This window comes from Lepidochelys kempii, chromosome 2, assembly GCF_965140265.1.
Source record: "Lepidochelys kempii isolate rLepKem1 chromosome 2, rLepKem1.hap2, whole genome shotgun sequence".
Classification (NCBI taxonomy): Eukaryota; Metazoa; Chordata; order Testudines; family Cheloniidae; genus Lepidochelys; species Lepidochelys kempii.
The window spans coordinates 121123329-121146718 of record NC_133257.1 but is presented as its reverse complement, the minus strand read 5'-3'; the positions used below and the strand labels follow the sequence as shown (position 1 = coordinate 121146718).

The 23390-nt window shown below is 40.6% G+C and overlaps 1 protein-coding gene across 3 annotated transcripts in view; it reads left to right on the top strand.

Annotated features, from left to right (window-relative positions):
• The window catches only part of GMDS (GDP-mannose 4,6-dehydratase), a 550304-nt gene that overhangs the window by 84285 nt on the left and 442629 nt on the right, over window positions 1-23390 (top strand). For all 3 annotated transcript variants that reach the window (XM_073332192.1, XM_073332194.1, XM_073332193.1), the window contains exons 2-3: window positions 13272-13316; window positions 21999-22086. In XM_073332192.1, coding sequence (XP_073188293.1) covers window positions 13272-13316; window positions 21999-22086 — 133 coding nt within the window. The remainder of the gene's footprint in view (window positions 1-13271; window positions 13317-21998; window positions 22087-23390) is intronic.

The window sequence follows — 23390 nt, the reverse complement described above, 5'->3', positions numbered from 1 at the left end:
CGTTCCTGCTGTGCTGTTTGCCTGTGGCTGAACAGAAATGTTCGCTGCTGTTAGCCACAGGGAGGGGGGAAGGTTGAGGGGGCAGTCACGCGGTGGGAGGAGGCAAAATGCGACCTTGTAACGAAAGCACATGTGCTATGTATGTAATGTTAACAGCAAAGTTTACCCTGAAAGAGTGTAGCGACTGTTTTATAAAATGTGTCTTTTTAAATACCGCTGTCCCTTTTTTTTCTCCACCAGCTGCATGTGTTTCAATGATCACAGGATCTTCTCCTTCCCAGAGGCTAGTGAAGCTTAGAAAGAAAAAAAAATGCACTCGCGATGAAATGTTCTCCGAGCTCATGCTGTCCTCCCACACTGACAGAGCACAGACGAATGCGTGGAGGCAAATAATGTCAGAGTGCAGGAAAGCACAAAATGACCGGGAGGAGTAAGTGGCGGGCTGAAGAGAGTAAGTGGCGGGCTGAAGACAGGGCTGAAGCTCAAATGTGGCGGCAGCGTGATGAGAGGAGGCAGGATTCAATGCTGAGGCTGCTGCAGGACCAAACCAGAATGCTCCAGTGTATGGTTGAGCTGCAGCAAAGGCAGCTGGAGCACAGACTGCCACTGCTGCCCCTCTGTAACCAACCGCCCTCCTCCCCAAGTTCCATAACCTCCACACCCAGACGCCCAAGAACGCGGTGGGGGGCCTCCGGCCAATCAGCCACTCCACCACAGAGGATTGCCCAAAAAAAAGAAGGCTGTCATTCAATAAATTTTAAAGTTGTAAACTTTTAAAGTGCTGTGCTTAAAGTGCTGTGTGGCATTTTCCTTCCCTCCTCCACCACCCCTCCTGGGATACCTTGGTAGTCATCTCCCTATTTGTGAGATGAATGAATAACGAATGCATGACTGTGAAGCAGCAATGACTTTATTGCCTCTGCAAGCGGTGATTAAAGGGAGGAGGGGAGGGTGGTTAGCTTACAGGGAAGTAGAGTGAACCAAGGGGTGGGGGGTTTCATCAAGGAGAAACAAACAGAACTTTCACAGCGTAGCCTGGCCAGTCATGAAACTGGTTTTCAAAGCTTCTCTGATGCGTACCGCGCCCTCCTGTGCTCTTCTAACCGCCCTGGTGTCTGGCTGCACGTAACCAGCAGCTAGGCGATTTGCCTCAGCCTCCCACCCCGCCATAAACGTCTCCCCCTTACTCTCACAGATATTGTGGAGCACACAGCAAGCAGTAATAACAGTGGGAATATTGGTTTCGCTGAGGTCTAAGCGAGTCAGTAAACTGCGCCAGCGCGCCTTTAAACGTCCAAATGCACATTCTACCACCATTCTGCACTTGCTCAGCCTGTAGTTGAACAGCTCCTGACTACTGTCCAGGCTGCCTGTGTACGGCTTCATGAGCCATGGCATTAAGGGGTAGGCTGGGTCCCCAAGGATACATATAGGCATTTCAACATCCCCAACAGTTATTTTCTGGTCTGGGAATAAAGTCCCTTCCTGCAGCTTTTGAAACAGACCAGAGTTCCTGAAGATGCGAGCGTCATGCACCTTTCCCGGCCATCCCACATTGATGTTGGTGAAATGTCCCTTGTGATCCACCAGAGCTTGCAGCACTATCGAAAAGTACCCCTTGCGGTTTATGTACTCGGCGGCTTGGTGCTCCGGTGCCAAGATAGGGATATGGGTTCCGTCTATAGCCCCACCACAGTTAGGGAATCCCATTGCAGCAAAGCCATCCACTATGACCTGCACATTTCCCAGGGTCACTACCCTTGATATCAGCAGATCTTTGATTGCGTGAGCTACTTGCATAACAGCAGCCCCCACAGTAGATTTGCCCACTCCAAATTGATTCCCAACTGACCGGTAGCTGTCTGGCGTTGCAAGCTTCCACAGGGCTATCGCCACTCGCTTCTCAACTGTGAGGGCTGCTCTCATCCTGGTATTCATGCGCTTCAGGGCAGGGGAAAGCAAGTCACAAAGTTCCATGAAAGTGCCCTTACGCATGCGAAAGTTTCGCAGCCACTGGGAATCGTCCCAGACCTGCAACACTATGCGGTCCCACCAGTCTGTGCTTGTTTCCCGAGCCCAGAATCGGCGTTCCACAGCATGAACCTGCCCCATTAGTACCATGATGCATGCATTGGCAGGGCCCATGCTTTCAGAGAAATCTGTGTCCATGTCCTGATCACTCACGGGACCGCGCTGATGTCGCCTCCTCGCCCGGTATCGCGTTGCCATGTTCTGGTGCTGCATATGCTGCTGGATAATGCGTGTGGTGGTTGATGTGCTCCTAATTGCCAAAATGAGCTCAGCGGCCTCCATGCTTGCCTTGGTATGGCGTCCGCACAGAAAAAAGGCGCGGAACGATTGTCTGCCGTTGCTCTGACGGAGGGAGGGGCGACTGACGACACGGCTTACAGGGTTGGCTTCAGGGAGCTAACGTCAACAAAGGGTGTGCCTGTACATCAAGGAGTATTTCAGGCAGGACTGCACGGAGGGTTCCAATAAGAAATGGTGCACTAAAGTTATCGTTGTTATTGGAACAAGGAGGTTAGCCTGGCCTCTCATTGATACATGGCTAGATTAACCTCGCTGCGCCTTCTCTGTGACTGACTGCAGTGTGATCTAGACAGGGGAGGAGGAAAATGAGTACAAAACAAATCTGGTCTATTTCTTGTTCTGACCCACTCCATCTATCTTTTACATCTTTGGCTGGCAGCAGACGGTGCAGAAGGACTGCATGCCATCCACATCTCATGGCTGCTCGGCAGAAGATGGTACAGTACGACTGCTAGCAGTCCGTATCGCCTGCCCGCTCACCATAAGACGGTTCAATAGGACTGACTGCAGGACTAAAGAGAGTGACCTGCTCAAGTCACTCCAAATTTAGTCCCTGCGCCCATGTCTGCCCAGGCGCTCCTGATCGACCTCACAAAGGCGACCAGGAGCACCTCAGACATGACGATGACGGCTACCAGTCGTACTGTACCGTCTGCTGCCACAAGGCAAGGGGTTGCTGCTACTGTGTAGCAATGCCGTACCGCGTCTGCCAGCATCCAGGAGACATAGGGTGACGGTTACCTGAGCGGGCTCCATGCTTGCCGTGGTATGGCGTCTGCACAGGTAACTCAGGAAAAAAGGCGCGAAATGATTGTCTGCCCTTGCTTTCACGGGGGGAGGGAGGGTGGGAACGGGGGCCTGACGATATGTACCCAGAACCACCCGCGACAATGTTTTAGCCCCATCAGGCATTGGGATATCAATCCAGAATTCCAATGGGCAGCGGAGACTGCGGGAACTGTGGGATAGCTACCCACAGTGCAACGCTCCGGAAGTCGACGCTTGCCTCGGTACTGTGGAAGCGCTCCGCCGAGTTAATGCACTTAATGCACTTAGAGCATTTTCTGTGGGGACACACACACTCGAATATATAAAACCGATTTAAAAAAAACCGACTTCTATAAATTCGACCTAATTTCGTAGTGTAGACATACCCTTAGTCGTCTTTGTGAAAGGACTTTAAATAGTAGTTCTTCTGTTTTCATAGATGTAAGATTATAAAATAACACTGCATTTAAAGAGAACTGGCGTAGGAATATTTTAAGCTATAATATTGTATTTGCTTCAACAACACGGTCACCTTCAACAACTTACTTTCTTATGAGGAACTTTGTTAGGATCATAAGGCAACCTGAATTTGTGCACTAAAATAACTGCTGTGCCTGTGCCTTGTCTGTGTGGTGTTATAACTCAATTCATAAATAGGATTTTCACTGTATTCTGAATAAAAGGAAGCTATCCAGATATCCCAGTGACTTTCTAGCAGGGTTGCCTGTCCCTAAGCGTGTTTCTGACAGATATGATAAACAAGCAGACTTCATTGCTCACTTTGTCTGATCAGCATTTGGACAAGAACCTTGGCAGTTAATGAAACTGATTTTTCTAAACTGCCAAAGGATAACCACCAAGTTTGTTACACAAGGTATTGTGTGGTATCTGCAAATTATAAGAGACATTCTTCAACCTTCTCTGAAAAAACATTTAATCCATTTGCAGTCTATATCCTAGATTTCCCCCCCGCCCCATCCTGCTTGGCTTCTTGCCAGTGGGAATGTCAGTACATGTGCAATCTAAACATTTGATGTTTACAAAAGAGGTGTCTGTGCCATAGGAATATCAAGTTTAAGAGCTAATGTTAACCAAGCTATATTTAATCTAATAAAATATCTTAAACACAGATTTTCTATAGAGAGTTAAGCTTCTTCGTTCGTAAATGTCATTGTTTGTTGTCCTTTTTTTCTTGTGTATGTACTGTCTGAATTGCTGAATACTTTTATTACCTGGAGGTTTTGACACGTCAAATCAGGATTTACCTCAGATAGTCCAGTCCAGGTATTTCATTTATTTTGGATTGCACTATACAGCAGATACTTTAAAGTTTCTGGACTCTTTTTAAAAATGGTTTTGAAGGATATTTACACTGTTGCTCAAAAAAAAAAATCTGATAAAATACGAAGGTACTTGCAGGCACAATAAAAATGCATTGCATACATGGAATTATGGTGAGTGGTGATTTTTTTGAAAAACATATCATTCAGTCCTGTCACAAAGTAAGCATCTTGAAGTGGCCCTATTAAGAAAAGGGAGTGACACAGCAGAACAGTCTTCTTAACTATCTGTGCCCTGTTCTTTCTTGGTTGTTGATTCTTGAGTCCATCATAGGCATATTAAAGACTTTTTGTTTCGGATGTTCTGACCATCAGAAATTAGTTGAGAGGAGGGATTGTCAGTGAAGACCTATCTCAGAGCTTGAAGTGCTAGGGACAGAGGGTGACAGTGCACTCCATTGGCAGCAGAGGGTGTCATTAATGGCAGCATCCCTGTCCCAGTACTCTTTAGCAAATTCTATAGAATATAAAATTGAAATATAGAAGGGCTATAAAGTTCAAACCAAGTGCATTCCTTATTTTATACCAAAATTTCCATGCATACAAAACATAAAAATTAGAGTAAATTTACAGTTTTGCTTCTCCAACACAAACAGAACAAGAATTTTCCTACATTTTGGCTATAAATTTCTCCATAAATAAGGCACCTTTCAAATGATTTTCTGTATGTTATTTTAGAGCAATTAGGTCTCTATGAAAAAACAAAACAATGAAGTTGAAATACTTGATCTTTCCCATGTCACACCTCAGATCTCCCCCGTCGACTTTTGGTCCTGTGCAAATTCAGTTACGAGAACAGTGATCTTTTGTTGGCATGGTGTGAATAATTGCCCTGACAGTCAGCTTGGAAAATATAAATGTTTTGGACCAGATTTAGAAAGTGGCATATACTAGGAACTGAGCGTCAGTGTTGGAAAGCTCACTTAATTCTGGGGAGGAAACTGCAGTGTTGAAAGTGGCTATAATCTCTCCTCTATGCTAGGCACCTGCGGGAGCAATGTTCCTGCTTTCCTCTCCTCTGGGTAAATTTCTGTGGGATGTAAGAGGGAAGGCTGCTGCAGGCAGATATTCTCTATACCTCCCTGCCCCAGGATTGGTGAATCCTTTACCTGTTAAAAATCACATGACAAACATTGTTTTCTTATGGTTTATTTCCCATTGTTATTCCAAAGGAGGAGTCACTGAAGTCTGTCTTGTCTCTATGTAGGGTTTGTGTTGATCTCCATCCAAGGTAAATTTTCTTTCAAACTGTGGCTGGTGTCCAAAACAAAAATTGAAATGTGTCTCAGTCTGGCTGATTTTCTAATATTTCACGGAGGTGTTCCTGTTTCTTTTTGAGGTTTCCATTTCTAAATACAAATTTAAAACAAGACAAAAACAAAAGAGGAGTCAACTGCTAATAATGGTGATAGCTTATTTGTTCATTTAAATATTGGAAGATACTCAGTAGGGTGAATATTTTGTTGTTGGGCTACAGACCTGTCGCATCTTTTTCTGATTCATATCTGTGACCCAGTTTTGTAGTCACTGAAAATGGTATGATCTGGTATATTGCTGTTAGCAGGGGGATGTTCAAAATTACTTGCTGGTATTAGCCCATATACTTGTAGGCGGCCACATGCTAAAAACCACAGCTCATGCTATTTTATGTATATATGAGTGTATATAGCTGTTGTCCATGCTGTACTTACTGTGTGGGTGAATAGAAGACTTCACTTTCTTTTACTATCACTCCAGCACCTTGCACAACGCTAATTCTATCTTTATTTGAAATGGGCCCGGTTTTCTTGCTTTTGGTTAGTATTGTATATTTGGCATGAGTTGTGTAATCTGTTTGGTAGTTAACAATGGGCACTTGTCTCTGAAAACAGGAGATAAGTTTTTGAGTTGAACAAAACAATTATGCTGCTATAGTAAGGATCTCATTGTATTCCTATTACAAGTACCAAGATGAGTTTTTTCTTAATTTTTCTGTGTGTGGGATTTTTCTGTGTACATGTCTTTTTGTGTGAATGCCTTCACATCCAGAAAAGCATTCTAAATGTTTTACCTCCTTTCCCTTCCCAACCATTTTCAATGCCCCCATTTTGTGTTTGTCATTATTATTTTAGCTAGGGAGGGTTGAAAATGAGTGTAGACCCATCATTCATTGCTGCTAATTGATTAACATAGGCTGCTACCAAGGAGCATGAAGCTCTCCCGCCATCAGCTTTGTTGGTGCTCCCAACCCCTGTTTCTCCCAAGGAGAGAGACCGCTATGGGTAGAAAATAACCACTGGTCTCCTGCATGGCAGAGGAAATTACTGTTAAGTCATGGCATAAACCCCAGCTGTAAAGAGTTTATAATTTGTGTTGATTGACCTTGAACAAATTCTCAACCCAGAAGAAATCTTGTATTTGGTGTTGGTCTGATAAAAATCTGAGAACCTTTTAAAAACCATTTGTCTTCAGAGTCCTCATTTTTGCTAAGAAACTTTTCCTTAATATTTCTTTTCACTGGACTTAAATTTTCAAATGTGTCCTCTGCTATTGTCTGCCTACATTTTTGAGTGCACAACTTAACTTGGGGGCCTTCTTTCTTTTCCAAGCTATTGAGCACCAGTAACTCCATTTGACTTTAGTAGGAGGAACATAGAATCATAGAAGGGACCTCGAGAGATTATCTAGTCCAGTCCCCTGCATTCAAGGTAGGAGCAAGTATCCTCTCGACCAGTGCTTCTCAAGCTATCTGATGTGGGGGACTGACCATTTTTTTTCCAATGTGCACACAGACCGGCAGCCAATGGTTCGCAGACAGACACCGGTCCACAGACCACCACTTTGAGTAGCACTGATTTAGACCATCCCTGACCGGTGTTTGTCTAACCTGCTCTTAAAGCTCTCCAATGATAGATATTCCAAAACCTCCCTAGGCAATTTATTCCAGTGCTTACTCACCTTGACAGTTAGGAAGCTTTTCCTAATGTCCAATCTAAACCCCTCCCCCCAGCTACAATTTAAGCACATGTGCTCATCATGCTTGGAAATCACATACTGGATTTTTGGCACTCAAAATCAGCAAATGGTTTTTGAAAATGTAGGTCTTAACATTTATTGCTTGTTGATTTCAATGAGATCAGTGGTATGGGGGAGAACCTCAGATTTTAAGTTTCTACTGTTCAAGGGGTTTATATCTGTTTTGAGAGGTTTACAGCTTTACTATACAGTATTCCATTTATTTTACTGGGACTTAGTTGCAAAGTAAAAATTGGTGCACAGTCAGGTCCATATAAATGGAAATGTTAGGAACAACGTGTAAATTAAGTATGGGAAAGATCCTGGCAAATGAAATAATATGCCAAAGTGTAATGAAAAGAATATGGCACATCCCACTGAAAAAATTGCAGAACTATTAGTTCTCCTAGTCAGAGCAACAGTTCAGCTGGAAGGCTTCAACTGATATTAATGAATTCGGTATGATCAAAGGGAAGATGTTTAAAAAATAAATAGAAGAACATTGCACTAAAATGCTGTATTGTTGTTTAAGTTAAACCCACAAAACACGAAATGTCAGAGCTGAGGCTGCTATTCCAGTCTTCTATTCCTCCAGGCTTTTATTCGCAGCTGCATGGTAACATTGCACAAGTACTAACACCCTAGAGTACATGAGGATAATAGATGAATGAAATCTGAAGCACCTATTTCTGTATTAAAGTACAAGAGGGAAGACGGATAGTTTATCGGGATGTAGACTGAGCTGCATGAAGGCTGAACTGTTATGGGCCAAACACCTGTCCCCGGTCTCTGAGATTTCACTTAGGAGTTAAAAAATGGCATTTGTACCTGCAGTTCAGCTAACTGTATCTAGCTACCTGATTTATGTGCATAAACATGGGTTTTTGACATAAAATTGGATTGCTTACTCTGTTTACATCAGTACCGTTAGGATGGTATGGTAGTTTCTCGTAGAAATTGTGCCTATGACTTGGAGTTGTTTAATTGTAAATAATTGAATACTTCAGTCTAAAGCTTGAAAATCTCTAATATATAGATAATAGTGATATTATGCATAAAGATATATGAAGGTGAGGGAGAGAGAAGGACCACCTTTAGGGGCAAAAGCAAAGGAGAAAAAACTTAATTCACTTTACTGCTTAAATGTCTAACACTATAGTTTAGCAGCAGAACAGTTGTACATTCTAATGTTGCACAGATTAGAAAATGCCATGGTAATTTTGTTTTTCATACAGATACTTGATTTGCAAAAGAGCAAGATCTGAAGTAGAATTAAAATTTTTTTTGGCAGTTTATAATTTTCCCTCCTGGTAATACTTACATAATACTGCAGTTAACCTGTTACAGAAACTTGCAAGAAAGTGAGGGACCTTTTTTGAATATGACATTGGTTTACATTTATATAAGTTCATTGCCTTCATTTTTTTGGTCTGTATAGACAAAAGGACACTTGTTTTCCTAGTCTGACTTGGCTAGAATACAAATTGTCATAATAAAACTACTGTACTTGGAGAGTGGGAGCTTTAACACATCAGGTAAATACTTAGAGTTCACAAGTCTTTTTTTTTCCCCCCCGTATGAAGTCCTTTTTTGAACATTTTAAAGTTTTCCCTCAAATATGGCCTTGAGGACTGTAGACAAAGTGCAGCACTGTTCTGTTTATAGTAGCTACAAAAAATACCTGTTTCCTCCATAAGTCATCAGAAATTATTGGAAGTATGTATTTTTCAGCAGAAATAACATTTTACTGTATTACTTTCAGACTTTTTTGAAAGAGGGTTATTTTGGTAACTTGCAGCTATATGTAACTATATGAGCACTAATTATATATCTTCCTATTGTATTTTCCTTGCAGGAAATTCAGGACTGGTTTCAGAAAAAAGAACAGAGTAAGAAGAGACAAACAAATTTATTTGGGCATAAGCTTTCGTGGGCTAAAGCCCACTTCATCAGATGCATGCAGTGGAAAATATAGTAGACAGACACCCAACAGGCGTAGAGGGCTTGTGGGAGTGGATGGATCATTACACAAAGTAAAAACTATTTCCCCATGCTAATTTTCCCCCTGCTGTTACTCACCACCTTGTCAACTGTCTAAATGGGCCATCCTGATTATCACTACAGAAGTTTTTTTCTCTCCTGCTGATAATAGACCACCTGAATTGATTAGTCTCGTTAGAGTTGGTATGGCAACACCCATTTTTTCATTCTGTGTGTGTGTGTCTTCCTACTGTATTTTCCACTGCATGCATTTGATGAAGTGGGCTTTAGCCCACAAAAGCTTATGGCCAGATAAATTTGTTAGTCTCTAAGGTGCCACAAGTAGTACTTGTTCTTTTTGTTGATAGAGTAACACGGCTGCCACTCTGAAACCAAGCCCAATATATTACAGTATGCAGATAAGGCATCACCTACTAAGCCAAAGCAGTTAAACTTGGTTTTGACCACATCGGGCTAAAGCTAATCTTGATCTGGCTTGTTTGTCCAGGGCCAAACCTTGTTATAACCTTATTAAAAGCAATTTCTTCAACCCAGCCTGTGCTATTAAAATGGTTGCTCTGTTCATGGACATGGGGCATCATACTTCCAGTCTTGATATTGTTCAACAAAATATCAAAATGCATCATACTTCATTAGTGTGCTTTACATTTAAAAATACAGTAATTAAACCAGAGAACTTAAGTGTCTCTAAAACAAAGAAAAGAGCACATCACCAATAAAACATTTTTTTTTTCACATTTGGGATAGTTTCCAAGTAAAGTGAAGCTGTTTTTTGCAGGTGGCTTTTAAGTGCGATAAGTGCTCATGCATATTGCTACAGAAAGATTCACACTGGAAATGAAAGTCCTTTATCTGCAAGAGACATTGGCAAAACAAGCTTTCCAACACTTGACACTGTGTATCCTCTTCTGAACTTTAATGCCCTCCTTTATGAGTATGGTCTTGGGGCTTTTTGGCTTAAAATACTTAAATCTGGTGTCAGTTACAAGATGGCCAGAAGTTCACTAGGACAAAAGTGCAGTGATCTGACAGCAAAGACGGACATCAATAACTTTTGTTTAATCTTCACCTGGATTTTGGTTTGAACAGATCTAGACTAAACGCTCTGTATCTGATTTCCACTTACCAGAAGTGGCTAGTCCCCACATTTGAGTATTAAGAATTAGGATCAGGATTGCCCTATAAATAGTTTAAGTTGGGGGAAGAAAACCCCAGGCCTTACTTAGTTTCTTGCATGAGTCGTCATCTTCGTATTGTTCCACACCACTTCTAGACTAATGCGTGTTAAGAATGGATGGAATGGAATGGCTGGGGGGCATGTGACTCAAAGAAAGCAAAAGCTGAAAACAGACTGAAAAACCAATCTAGTATAGTTATACATTTCCTTAAATATTCCCTTCATTTTTTTCAGTAAATAGAGCTCCCAAATTTTTAGTAATTGTTTGTGGAGTGGAAGGTATCCGCTTTTGTTCAGCCATTTAATATCCTTTGCTCCTCAATCTCATTAAGAAAGATTGAAACTTTACTGTACCTAGAAGTTGTAAACTTATGTCAGTTTAATCACTGTTCTGATTACAGCATTCATTGACAGCTACCACACTGAAATAAAAAGGGGGTGGGTAGCGGGGGGAGGGTAATGAGAAACTCTAGGACTAACTGTGATACTATATCTCAGAGCAGGACCACATCAATCTGCATTGTGTGAGATTACCAGACAGTAAATCAGCTGTGCTGTGTTAAAGCCAGAAACCAGTAGCATTTGCACTTGCTCCCTGTTTCCCACTCATTGTAAAACCATGCCCTATCACTTGATAGACCTGGAAAGGAAGTGCAAAGGAAGTGAATGCCACTGCTGGTTCAGAATGTTCCAGTGTGGTTGGAAAGTTTGAGAAACAGCCCGGGTGAGAAGAACAAGACCTTACTGACAGGGTTCAATCCTGGTTAGGTCTGTTTCACATCAACTTTCTAAATCACAGCACTCCCTTTCTCCCCCTACCCTCCCTCCAAGCCCCTAGGCTCACGCTCTCTCTCTGGGTCTCTGGCACTCTCACCTCTGCCTTTTTTAACAGGTTATGCAGCCAAGGCAGAACATTGAGCACTTTTTTTATTTTTTCATCTTAGGGGAATTAAAAAATGTGTAAATTACAGGTCTGCTTGCTTCTAAAAAACCTCTCATACTTCCCAGGACTTTTCTACTGTAAATTTTATATTGTGAATGCTTTTTCTGTTGAGTCTTATTCTTTGTCCTTTGATTTATGGAACCACAGATTATTCCAACATTTCCGTTGGTGGCATGGCAGATCTGGCTTGTCATGTTCCAAATTAACCAGCATCATAATCTGATTTTTGTCTGACTCTGAGCATTTAAAAGCTGAATGCATGTATATCATGTATATAGTAGGAGAAATTATGTATATGCCAAGAGTCTTTTTATTTTTTCCTCTCTCTCCACACTGGTCTATAAAAGCCTATAAAACAGAATATTTAGGTCACAGAGTCATAAGAAAAGCTGCTGGAGTTCTAAATAAACCACAAAATGTGTCCCTTGTATACCACACCCTGTCATTTTGCATGGATTTATGCACAACTTCAGCATCAATATAGTAAACACTCTCTACTGGCAACCCTGTCATTTTAGAGCCTCCTAGTGCATCTCAAGTTCCAAATTCAGCAACAAGGTTTACTTACTATTTTTCACCCTCCTCCAGGCTGTCATTAAATGAAAGATCAAGTAGCACAATTTGCTGGACTGAAAATGTCTTTAAAAATGGGACTAAATGAATGTATGTGTTCACTTTACTGTAGATAGTGTCTTTGGCCTTACCCTGCAAAGACGTATGCACATTGTAAACTTTGTGTGTGAGTAGTCCCATTTCCTTTAAGGAATCACTACAGCAGGTTAATTGACTTCAGTAGAACAATTTGTATATGTAAAGTTCAATACCCACATACATTTTTGCATGATTGGGGTGTGATTCATTGTCATCTTAAACAAATAATGAATGTGAGAATAACAATAGGAAGAAGGGAAATTTGCAGGGAATGGATGCCCAGTTAATTTTCTATGTGGCTTTTATATTGTTTATAGAGACATTTTTCTATCATTGCAATAATGCCAGATTTAATACATTGATAAGTGTAATACAATGATTTATAATTAGTGGTAATCCTATCAGTGGTGATGAACAAGATGAAATTAACCCTCCCCCCCCCCCCCCCAAAAAAAAAGGCAAAATCAGGAAACCCAGCAACATGCACACCACAAATATAGTTTTTACATTCATGTTTGTACATTGGAATATAGGTCTTGATAAAGGCATTTTGAGAAACCAAACAAATGAAGTAAATAGAATTAAAATAAAAGGCCTAGTCCATGTTCTGTCACAGACATGGAAGCATTAATATTATATGGAATGATCAGTGGTGCTTAAGACAGAAGTCAATTGGTAAAAGAACATGCAGTGTCTGCGGTCAGTATTCTCTCTGATGGCCCCACCGATTTTTTTATTTTTTTCTTCCTCCTCCTGATCTCTGAAATAGTCCAATTCTGATGTACACAGCGAAACACCTCCTTCTCCTCAAGGCATTAAATTGGAGTTCGGTGTAAGGCTTAAGGAGAGGAGGGACAGAAGTTTCTAAGTTACTGCTGATGGGTTATCTTAAACCATACTGCTAGTTAAACTTAAAAATTGGGTGCCCTTTAGTTGTTGTTTTAAATGAAATATATGCTTTGATCCAGTAGATTCAGATTCAAAATATTTTAAAGACCATAGTGAATCTAAATCTTCCATGCCCAGTCACTGTTTCTAACTTTTTCCTATCTCTTTCTTTTCCCAGGATGGCTCGTACTTGGCTGAGTTCCTGCTGGAAAAGGGCTATGAGGTGAGTGACTCAATGACCGACTGCAGGCTGATGGAAACACTTGGATACAGCAACCTCTAGCTTCCTTTGCTGCTGTCCTCCTTTGCGTATGTTTTCCACTCAGCCCTAGATAACAAATCAAAACTCTAGTAAAGAATGTGCAGCCTAGCCTGTAATCTTGCCAGCTTATTGTACTATTTATCATCTAGTGTCCACTGGTGGATTCTCTCTCCTCCTCTGGGTATATCTGCTTTGCATGCTTCCCGCTAACTTAGATAAGCGGCAACTTGTGAAAGCCAAAAGAATTAGGGAATAATTTATGATGTAATGCACCACATTTAAAAAACAACAAAAAAAAAAAAACTACTCCCAGTGAAATAACTTTTAATTTTGAAATTGCACTAAGCAATAAAAACCTTGCTAATCCATGGCAGGCTCATACTGAAAATTTAAATCCGGAGGTTGCTTTCTAATAGGCATTCTGGGTTCTTTATGGAGGTTTAGACTGGAGTGTAGTATTGTGCAGGGTTGGTTTTTTAACTTTCTCAGATTTATGACTTCTGTGCTAAGAATCTGAGCCTTGTTTACTAACCTTGATGCAACCAAATGCGTGAGACTTGTCATTTTGCATCTTTTGTCCTTGAGTTTGGACTCTAATGTAAGCTGTGAAGTGACTTGGACTTTGATAGGCTTAAGTACAAGGAAAATAAATATCTTTTTTTTTTTTTTTGTCACATGCCTATCCCAGGGATTATACAGCAGTAATGTTCTTTTTGATGTCAGCAATGCAAAGGTCACACAGTTACCGTATCCTACGATACACAGGTGTATGCCTGCTCAGTAGTGAAAGGCTGTCCCATAGTCTTAATCATACAACAAAGAGAGAAAAAGAACGCTTATTAACTTGTGGCCCATTCCCTAGTAATGCAGTATTGTTTTATTTTCTCTTCTTTTTTTTTTAATTCAGTCTAATGTTAAGTGTCTAGGGAGACTGGGCTTCCACTACTTTCCTTTGGGAATTATTGCACAGCTTAACAGAACTCCCCATAAGAAAACTTTTTTCTTGATATATGCATCCTAAATTTTTTTCTTCATTTCATCTTGTCACTCCTAGTTAATTCTACCATCTCTACCAACTTGGTGGTTCTTCACCTGTCCTGAGTGTTTATGCATCTTTTACATTCTTTCATAGTACTCTGTTCTTTCTGTCCCTTCTTTTTTGGAGCAACATCTGCTAGGAATAATTCAAATTCTGGGACAAGGAGACCTGTGTAGTTTCTACAATAGTGATTTTCACTGTTGTGTATGTTGGCAGTTAATAGTTTTCTCTGTTTGCTTCCCTTTCCCAAACGGAAAAGAACTCTACACTTTTTTAGTGTAGGCAGCTTCGGCATTCCCTCCTACATTTCTTACAGATAAAATTGTGCAGTCTGGCCCTGTTCACACTGGTACCAGAACTGTGCAGGCTATAACCACATTTAAACATGATTGTTTCCACCAGGTTTTTAGCACACTTCTCTGAGTAGTGTAGAAAGTGGGTTTTTTTTGGTTTTTTTTTTTTGAGACCCCCATTCTAACTTCTTTTTTGAGTGCTGGCCCCATGTGTATTCCACATGTGGGTATGCATGTGCACTATGTGCCCGAGTACAGAAATTCTCACAAACAGTGCCCGTTAGCCTGCATATGTGCAATAGGTCTCCTTATGCTCCTGAGTGAGGGTATAAGAACCAGTGCTGGTTGACGGTTCTCCAGTTCCTTCTTACTGCTGCATGGTCTAGTCGGAATCCTGTGTCCTCTCTTCCTTCAGCTTCTTTCTAGAACTTGTCAATATAATTGTAAATAGTTTTTATTCTGCTTAGTTCATGCATTTTTGTTGCTGGCTTCCTTGCACCCACTTGTAGTCTAAGGCCTTGCTTGTCAATCACCCATGTGTGGAATACAGATAGAGACCAGCACTTGAAGAAATGGAGGTTGCTTACTGTGACTGGAAATTCTTCAAGATGTGTGGTCCCTATCTTCCACTTCCTGCCCTCCATCCCCTCTGCTTCAGATCCTGTTGGATCTGTGGTCAGGGTGTGCATGGGTGCACATGTGTGAGCCAACAGGTACTGCTTGTGAGAATTTCTGGGCTCGGGCATGTGGCACTGATGTGTACCAGCATGTGGAATACAGATAGGGGCCACGCATCTCAAAGAACTTCCATTGAGAGTAAATATCCTTCTTATCTGCATAGGTACTTCATCACAGTATCTGAGTGCTAAATTATCTGTGCTGAAAACTGTCCTACCTAAGTGGTTCATAGTATAGTATTCTGACACCATTTTTGGATGAAAACATCTCTAACCATACAGAAACTGTTAAACTAAAGCTTGTAGGTGGCATATTTCTGATCATCCTATTGTGGGCATGGCTCTTTCTGTATTCTGCGGTGTGATTACAAAGGCAAACTAATTTCCAACACAATTTAATAAATACACTAGTATTAAACACCCATTGAAAGATGTTATTGCTGTCTTTGGGGTTTTTTTTGTTTTTAATCCCATCGTGCATAAACAGAATTGGAGATGCCATATGAAGAAGAAATCTCTTCTGGTAGGACTGAAGTCTTTATCGTCCTGTAGGTCTTAAAAAAAAAAACAAACCTGGTGAAAATGCATATTTTCTTTCTGGCCCTCAGTAACGTTGGCCAAATTGGCCAAACTAATTTTTTAATGTGTCAGGAAAATTAACTTACTATTTATAAGGGGATTTGAAACTGAAACATGTAATGTAAATGGCAATTGTTAATATTCTATCATTGGCTAAAATTTGGTATGCTATATCTATAGTTTTAAACTTTCTAATATTTATTATAACTATTTGGATAATAGTTGCTGTCACCTGACCTATTGTGTCAAAAACAATGTCACCTCATACACATTCAGACAGATAAGCTGATATTTGGTTGTAATGGAAATGGGTTCCCTTCAAGCACATGAATAAGGAAATTTACTTTGATGTTCCAATCTTCGTTCATGATGTTGAAAGTGGAAGGGTGGGGAGAAGTACAATGGCATGAGCTGAAATTAAGGATGGTAGCATTCTTATTTACAGTATAAAGTCCTTTAAAAACATATTTGTTACTGATTCAGGACCTAATAAGCACTTGCACGTGCATACCTTTCAACACATGAATAGTGACATTGACGTCAATGGGCTTGATTACTTGTGTACTTAAACTTTTGCAAGTGCTGAAGTGCTTTATTGGATCTTGGCCTTAATGGCAGTGCCATATATGGCCATGTGGGATACTTGGGTATGATTCCTGGTGCCAGTTTATTGTTAAAGACTTAGAATGCTGTGCAAGCTTGTGCTCGCTGCTCCTTTAGGGCAGGAATTACCTAGAATCTCTCAACTGTAATCACTCTGGCCAATTAAGAAATAGGCATAGATAGGGTGTATAGGGGGTTCCATCCAGTTATTGTCTGTGAAGGGGATATTAGCTGAGATGCAGGGCTTCAAGGATAGGACAGCAATGCATGGGGGAATGCCCTTTGCTTCAGTACATAGAAAATAAAACCAAATGTGTGTTTCTATGGGAGATGCTGGTAGATAATGCTTTAGCATTGTACCAGTGCTTTTCGAAAATACAGATAGGGGTCTCACATATAGCTGATCTTAGACAATTCTAACTTTTACAAGTCTAATGTTCTCAACTGTGATTTAAGCATGCCATTTTTTTATGCATGCTTGTTTTTGGAGTGGTGCTTTCTTGCTTCAGTGTTTCTGGCGTTGTACCAGATTCTCTCCATTCAGATTAATGTAATTCTTCTTTGAGTACTTGCTCATGGTCGTTCTATGTCAGGTGTGTGTGATTGCCACATGCACTGGTGCTGGAAGTTTTTCCCCCAGTGGAATCCAAAGGGGGCTGGTTCTAGCACCCTCTGGAGTAGCGCACCTATGCGTCGATAAAAGGGGTGCTGCCACTGCCCCCTTCAGTTCCTCCTTACCACCATTGACGGTGCTGGAACATCCTCTTGCATTGGCAAGTGGTTATACTAGTGGTTGTTTCTCAGTCATCTTTACAATCCGTCCTGGAATACATCTAAAGCACCAAGGGATGGCATTCTCATCGATCAAGGTGCACCTGGTAGCTATTTTGGCCTTCCATCCTCCCATCCAGATAAGTCTTCTCACATGTAATGATGATCAGACTTCTTAAGGGCCTGGAAAGGCTCTTCCCGCAGGTCCATGATCCGGTTCCCCAGTGGGACCTCAACCTAGTTCTGTCTACGCTCACTGGTCCTCCCTTCGAGCCCCTGGCATTCTGCTCTCTCCTGCACCTGTCATGGAAGATCGTCGTCCTTGTAGCCATCTCTTTGGCGAGATTAAGGCTCTAACTGCCGAACCCCACTATACAGTTTTCTACAAGGACAAGGTCCAGCTGTGCCCTCACCCAGCCTTCCTGCCAAAGCTGGCATCACAATTCCATGTCAATCAGGACATCTTCCTGCCAGTTGTATTCTCGAAGCTGCACAATTCCAACGAGGAGCGGCGTCTGCATGCTTTGGATGTCAGACGTGCCCTGGCTTTCTACCTTGAGTGAACCAAGTCCGTCCACAAGTCTTCTCAAGTTTTCATTGCAGTGGCTGACAGAATGAAGGGTCTCCTGGTGTCATCATCTTAGAGAATTTTATTCTGGATCACCTCCTGCATCTGTTCCTGCTACGAGCAGGCAAAGGCTACACCTCAACAGTTAGTGACAGCTCACTCAATAACAGCGCAGGCATCGTTCTTTCTCACCGATGTTCTGATCCAGGACCTCTACAGGGCTGCAACGTGGGCGTCTGTCCATACCTTCGTGACCCTCTGTCATCGCCTAGATGAGGCCCGAGATGCTGCTGGCTTTGCCAGAGCAGTGTTAAAATAGACACGACCATGAACTTCTGCCCACCTCCAGAGGAACTGTTTGTGAGTCACCTGACGTGGAATGGACGTGAGCAAGACGTGAGTTCTGTCCATGTTCATTTAATGTAACTTCATCAAATCCCGGTATAAGAAATGGTGCTAGGCTTCCAAGTAGGGAATCTTAGTATTGTCTTGTATGAAATCACTAGTCTGTACTGGTAATTAGGAATTTCAGTTCCGGGGGGGGTGTGGTGTTTTGTTACAAATTGTTGCTTTGTTTTTTAGTCATTTTGTTTTCATATATAGATTTAGCCTCTGTACTCTCCCTCATCATTAGAGACTAATAATTATTTTGTAAGAACTATTAATATACACAATATTGTACAAAATATAAATGACACAGTTCCTGTCCCAAGGCTCTTTACAATCTAAATATTGTTATCCATTATAATTAGGAACATAAGGTTCAGCTCAGATTAGTGATCTGTAGCATTCCCTCTCAACCAACTAGCTTCATTCTTTCAGACTTTTCAATATTCTAATTGTTTTTGTCTCTGAGCCCTTTCTATTTATGGTATATCGTTTTTGAGATAGTAACCAGAACTGAATGCAATATCCCAGGTGATTGTTCAATATTGATTTATATAACAGAATTATACTAGTCGGGAAGTAATACTGGGAGTTATTCCATATGCATTTTGTTTGTTGCTATACTTTGAGAAATAGTTTTAATTGAGCTTTCAGCAATGATTGTCAGCTCTCTTCTATGATGATTGCAGTTAACTAAGTATCCAGTAATTCCAGTAATGGACAAGTATGGGTCAGAGTATTCCTTCCAGTGTGTTACACCTTGCATTTCTCAGCACATAATTCTTCTGCTTTGATGCCCATTCACCTACCTTTGTTAGGTCCCTCAGAAATTCCTCAGTCTTCTGTAATTTTGCATTATCGGCAAACATTTTCACATCGCTGCTCCTTTCTTTTACCAGAGAATTGATTTAATACCCCCAGTCCTAGTGAAGAATATTAGGTCACAATACTTTTTGACATGATTTGGAAGGTGACCACTTATTCCCACTTTTATGTTTTTTATTTTTTTGTCCATTAGCTAGTTTCTAATCCATAACATCACCTCTTGCCCTGTGACTACTTAATTTCCTTAATGTGAGGGACTTTGCTGAAGACTTCTTGAAAGTTCAAATAACACACACCAGCCCATTCCTCTTTAATTTGTTGAAATATTCAAAGAATTCAAATTAAATACATTTTCCTTTACAGAAATCACACTAGTGTGTATCATATCAAGTTCAACTAGGTATTTTAAAATTGTTTTCAAAGGTTACTTCAACCAATTTACCTGTGCATTTTATAGTACTTTCTTCTTGGGGATTTCTGTAGAACCAACTTCTTTCAGGAAAAAATATATTCCTTTTCAGTAAAATGGAAAGTGAATGAATGTACTTTTTTCAAAACACATGAAATCTTAACAATTTACTCAGCTTTGTTTATAAAAGTCTCTTTCAGTCTAACAGTAAAATCAGCCACAACACTTATTTTTTTAAATAAGCTCAAATTTAAAAAAAACAGTCCCTATTGAGAGAGATCCATTAAACTTCACTCATAACTAGATAATCCAGTTTGCACACATTTTGGCATTGTCACAAAGTTTGCATTTCACCTGTCTCACAAGCAGACAGAACACCTTTCATCAGTTCTTACACTAATATTAGCTGTCATGGATTAAGCATTTGGGAGGTTTTCTTTCTCTTGTATGTACACACAGGAAAAAAAAGGGGGGGAGAGGAGGGGAAAAAGATAAAAATGAGGTTTGCATTTATCGCTGGATGCAAGACACTCTTGATCTGTTTATCTGTTGGAACTTCATCAAGTTCTGTGATATTTGCACGTAACACATTTCAGTGGTTAGCTGTTGGTGTCATAGCCATTCAGCTGCCACATAAAACTTTGGCAAATAGTCTTTCGTCAAGCTTTGAGCTGGCAGTGCTTTATGGTTTATGTAAACTTGAACTTCAGAATAGCTTAATTCAGATAATCAAGATATATCCTCATCAATCAGGACTTGAAGTCAGAATATTTTCTTTTTAGAAATCGTAGAGTACTTCAATTTACTTTAAAGAAAATTTGAAAAGTTTTTTGCTGGTAGAATGGAAAGGTGGTTGATGTGCCTGTAAACAAAACATTTTGAGTTAGTAAATACAAAGTTTCCAGCATTTTGTGCAACCTCATAAAAACAAAATCTTAATGTCTTTATGCCTATGTATTTTTTTACGCATTTTACTAAAATTGTATTCTTACAAAAATAACTTCTTAAACAAGTTCTACAAAGAACACAGCAGAATGTGGATTTTTAGTGTGGAACATTTTCTTCACAGTACTACAGAAATGTGTGGTCTAATGGAAACAATAAACCTCAAGGCTCAAATTTTCAGAGGCCTTCAACTTGGCATTTAAAACAGTACGCACCATATTTCCATATCAGATTTTTAATAATAATAATAATAAAAAAAATTGAGCACAAATTACATCGTGTAGACAAATTAGGTAAGATGGATGGCAAATGTAGTTTGCACACTCAGATCAGTGTCTTTGGGCATGAAAAAACTTCAAATGTAACAATATATGGCTACAATATTAGGGTCTGCTTTCAAAAATTAGCTTGTGAATTTAGTTAGATTAAAACATTTTAAAACTCTGAAAGCTGTATGGCTAGGTTATACAGTTCAGTTCTTCAGGTGTATAGTTTAGTCAATTTTTGTATGCTTTAGACAAAACAAAATGAGACTTTTGCATGTATAACCAGCGGTCGCCATCCAGAAGTTGTCCAGGTTGTTCAAGGCTGTTGGCCACAAATTAATCGGGGGGAAGGGGGGTGTGATGATAGGAGAAGAGATGGCCCAACCCAAGCAAGCGAGTTGCATCAAATTATGACGGGAAAACTTCAGAAATATCTGGAAAAAGTCAGGTGTTTAAAGTTGAAGCTTCCACTTGCGCGAGGAGCACTTGGTGACCTAAACTGACACAAACCTTGGCAGCAATGAGGAGGCTAGCTTTACAGAAAGAGGAAATGGGATCAGTTTTTGAACAATTTCTCTAGTGTGTTAGACACAAACAGGCTTTGTCAGCCAGGCATGTATTCTTGTTCCAGCTAATCATTTTTTTTTAGACATTTATCATGGTCAGTTCAGGGAAGTTACCTTTGTCCATTTAAGTCTAAGCTCCCTCGTGTTCTCCTCTCCTACCTCAGAACACTGAGTCAAGAGTTTGGAATTAGGTCCTGTTCTGTCTGTCTATTTTTGCACTTTCAACACACACAACTCCTGAGTAATTGAAAGTGTTTATCAAATATCTGCACAATGCAATTGTGCACTGGAATTAACAGGAGAGGATATAAAACATTTAGGATATCGTACTAAAGAAGGCAGCACCAAAGAGCTGAACATAAAGTACTCTGTGCTAAGTCACTGACAAATTTATGCTGCTACGTGCTTTGTCTTCGATTCAGGAATGAAGAGAGTTGCCTGTCAATGGTACCTGATACACTTGTGTGTTTTGGATAGGGATGGGGTGAACGGTGGACAGAACTAGAGCTATCTAACAATTTTTCTTAGCCAATTATTTATGCAAAAAAATCCAAATCAAAGTTCACTGATGGTATCCGAACATTTTACCAGATGTGTGGGTTAATTGCAGCATTTGTTGTGGAAAAAAGTTCTAAGAGCTGTTTTAAATTAAATATCAAGGTATGACAGAAGCCCCATTTCTTTTTGTATCCTTCTATTCCCATTTAAACTACAGGTGCATGGAATTGTTCGCCGATCTAGTTCTTTCAACACTGGCCGGATTGAGCATCTCTACAAGAATCCGCAGGCTCACGTTGAAGGAAGTAAGGTGTTGTCTGTATAGTTGTTTCTCATTCTACATTTCTTCATGCAGTAAATTTTGTTTTATAGTATATCTTCTCCTATCGATGTACAAATCCTCTTTATTTAAAGCATACCAGCCTGTAATCACTATAAAGTTGTCTCTTCCCAGTGGAGATTTGGGATCTGTTGTAAAATTTGTTGTTCATCAGCCAGCCATTCTTCTTGTCTGTCTTCCTATCAGAAGCTCTATCTCAGTAAGAAATGAAAGCAGTTTTCAGATTCAATTTGATGCAAAATTTTATACTTATGAATTGGCTGGAAAGAATATACAAAAATATTTAAAGTAATTCATTGAGAGAGGGTGGGGAGGCATCTTGTACTCAGTACAAATTTTGATGTTGCAGTTTTCTTACACCAAGATGATCAATAAAAAGAGAAGTGAATGGCTAGACATGCAAAAAGCTGCGTGAGGTTGAGAGAGCTTTAGGAGGCTGGCAATGTGAAGCATCACTGGAGTAAAACAAGTTTTGAGGGTAATTATCTTTTTAGTTACATAATAAAATGGAGGATCATCTTATATGCAACTCTGTATGGAATATCGCTCTAGCACTGAAATAGTTTTACTTTCTCATTGCCTTTAGGGCTTTTTTTTAAAAAGCAAGCCAGCAAGCCCCAGCCACACCGTAGCTTGCAGCAAGCCCCAGCCACACCGTAGCTTGCAGCAAGCCCCAGCCACACCGTAGCTTGCAGCAAGCCCCAGCCACACCGTAGCTTGCAGCAAGCCCCAGCCACACCGTAGCTTGCAGCAAGCCCCAGCCACACCGTAGCTTGCAGCAAGCCCCAGCCACACCGTAGCTTGCAGCAAGCCCCAGCCACACCGTAGCTTGCAGCAAGCCCCAGCCACACCGTAGCTTGCAGCAAGCCCCAGCCACACCGTAGCTTGCAGGATAGTAGCAGATAAATATAGTAAAATATGAAGAGTTCTTCCAAGCTACACAGTAGATCAAGGTTCAATGGAGCAAGAGAATTGCAGTTGGTGCACTGGGGTAGATTCTTTTGACCTATGAGACTCGGCACAGGTCTGGTCCAAAAAAAGTGTGCTGCATGTGGATTTTGCTTTTTCACTTTTTTCGATCCTCCTTTTTAATGACTATTTGAAGCTGTTAAGGAAGAGTGAGATGTTTTAAGATGTATTATCCATACATTAGTGAGGCTCAAATCTGGATTCCATTGTCTCATGGCAAAATATGGGGTCTGGATGAAAGCTGGTTATCTGTGACTCAACATGAATGTTATCACACACATAAATAACACGTGCAGCCTT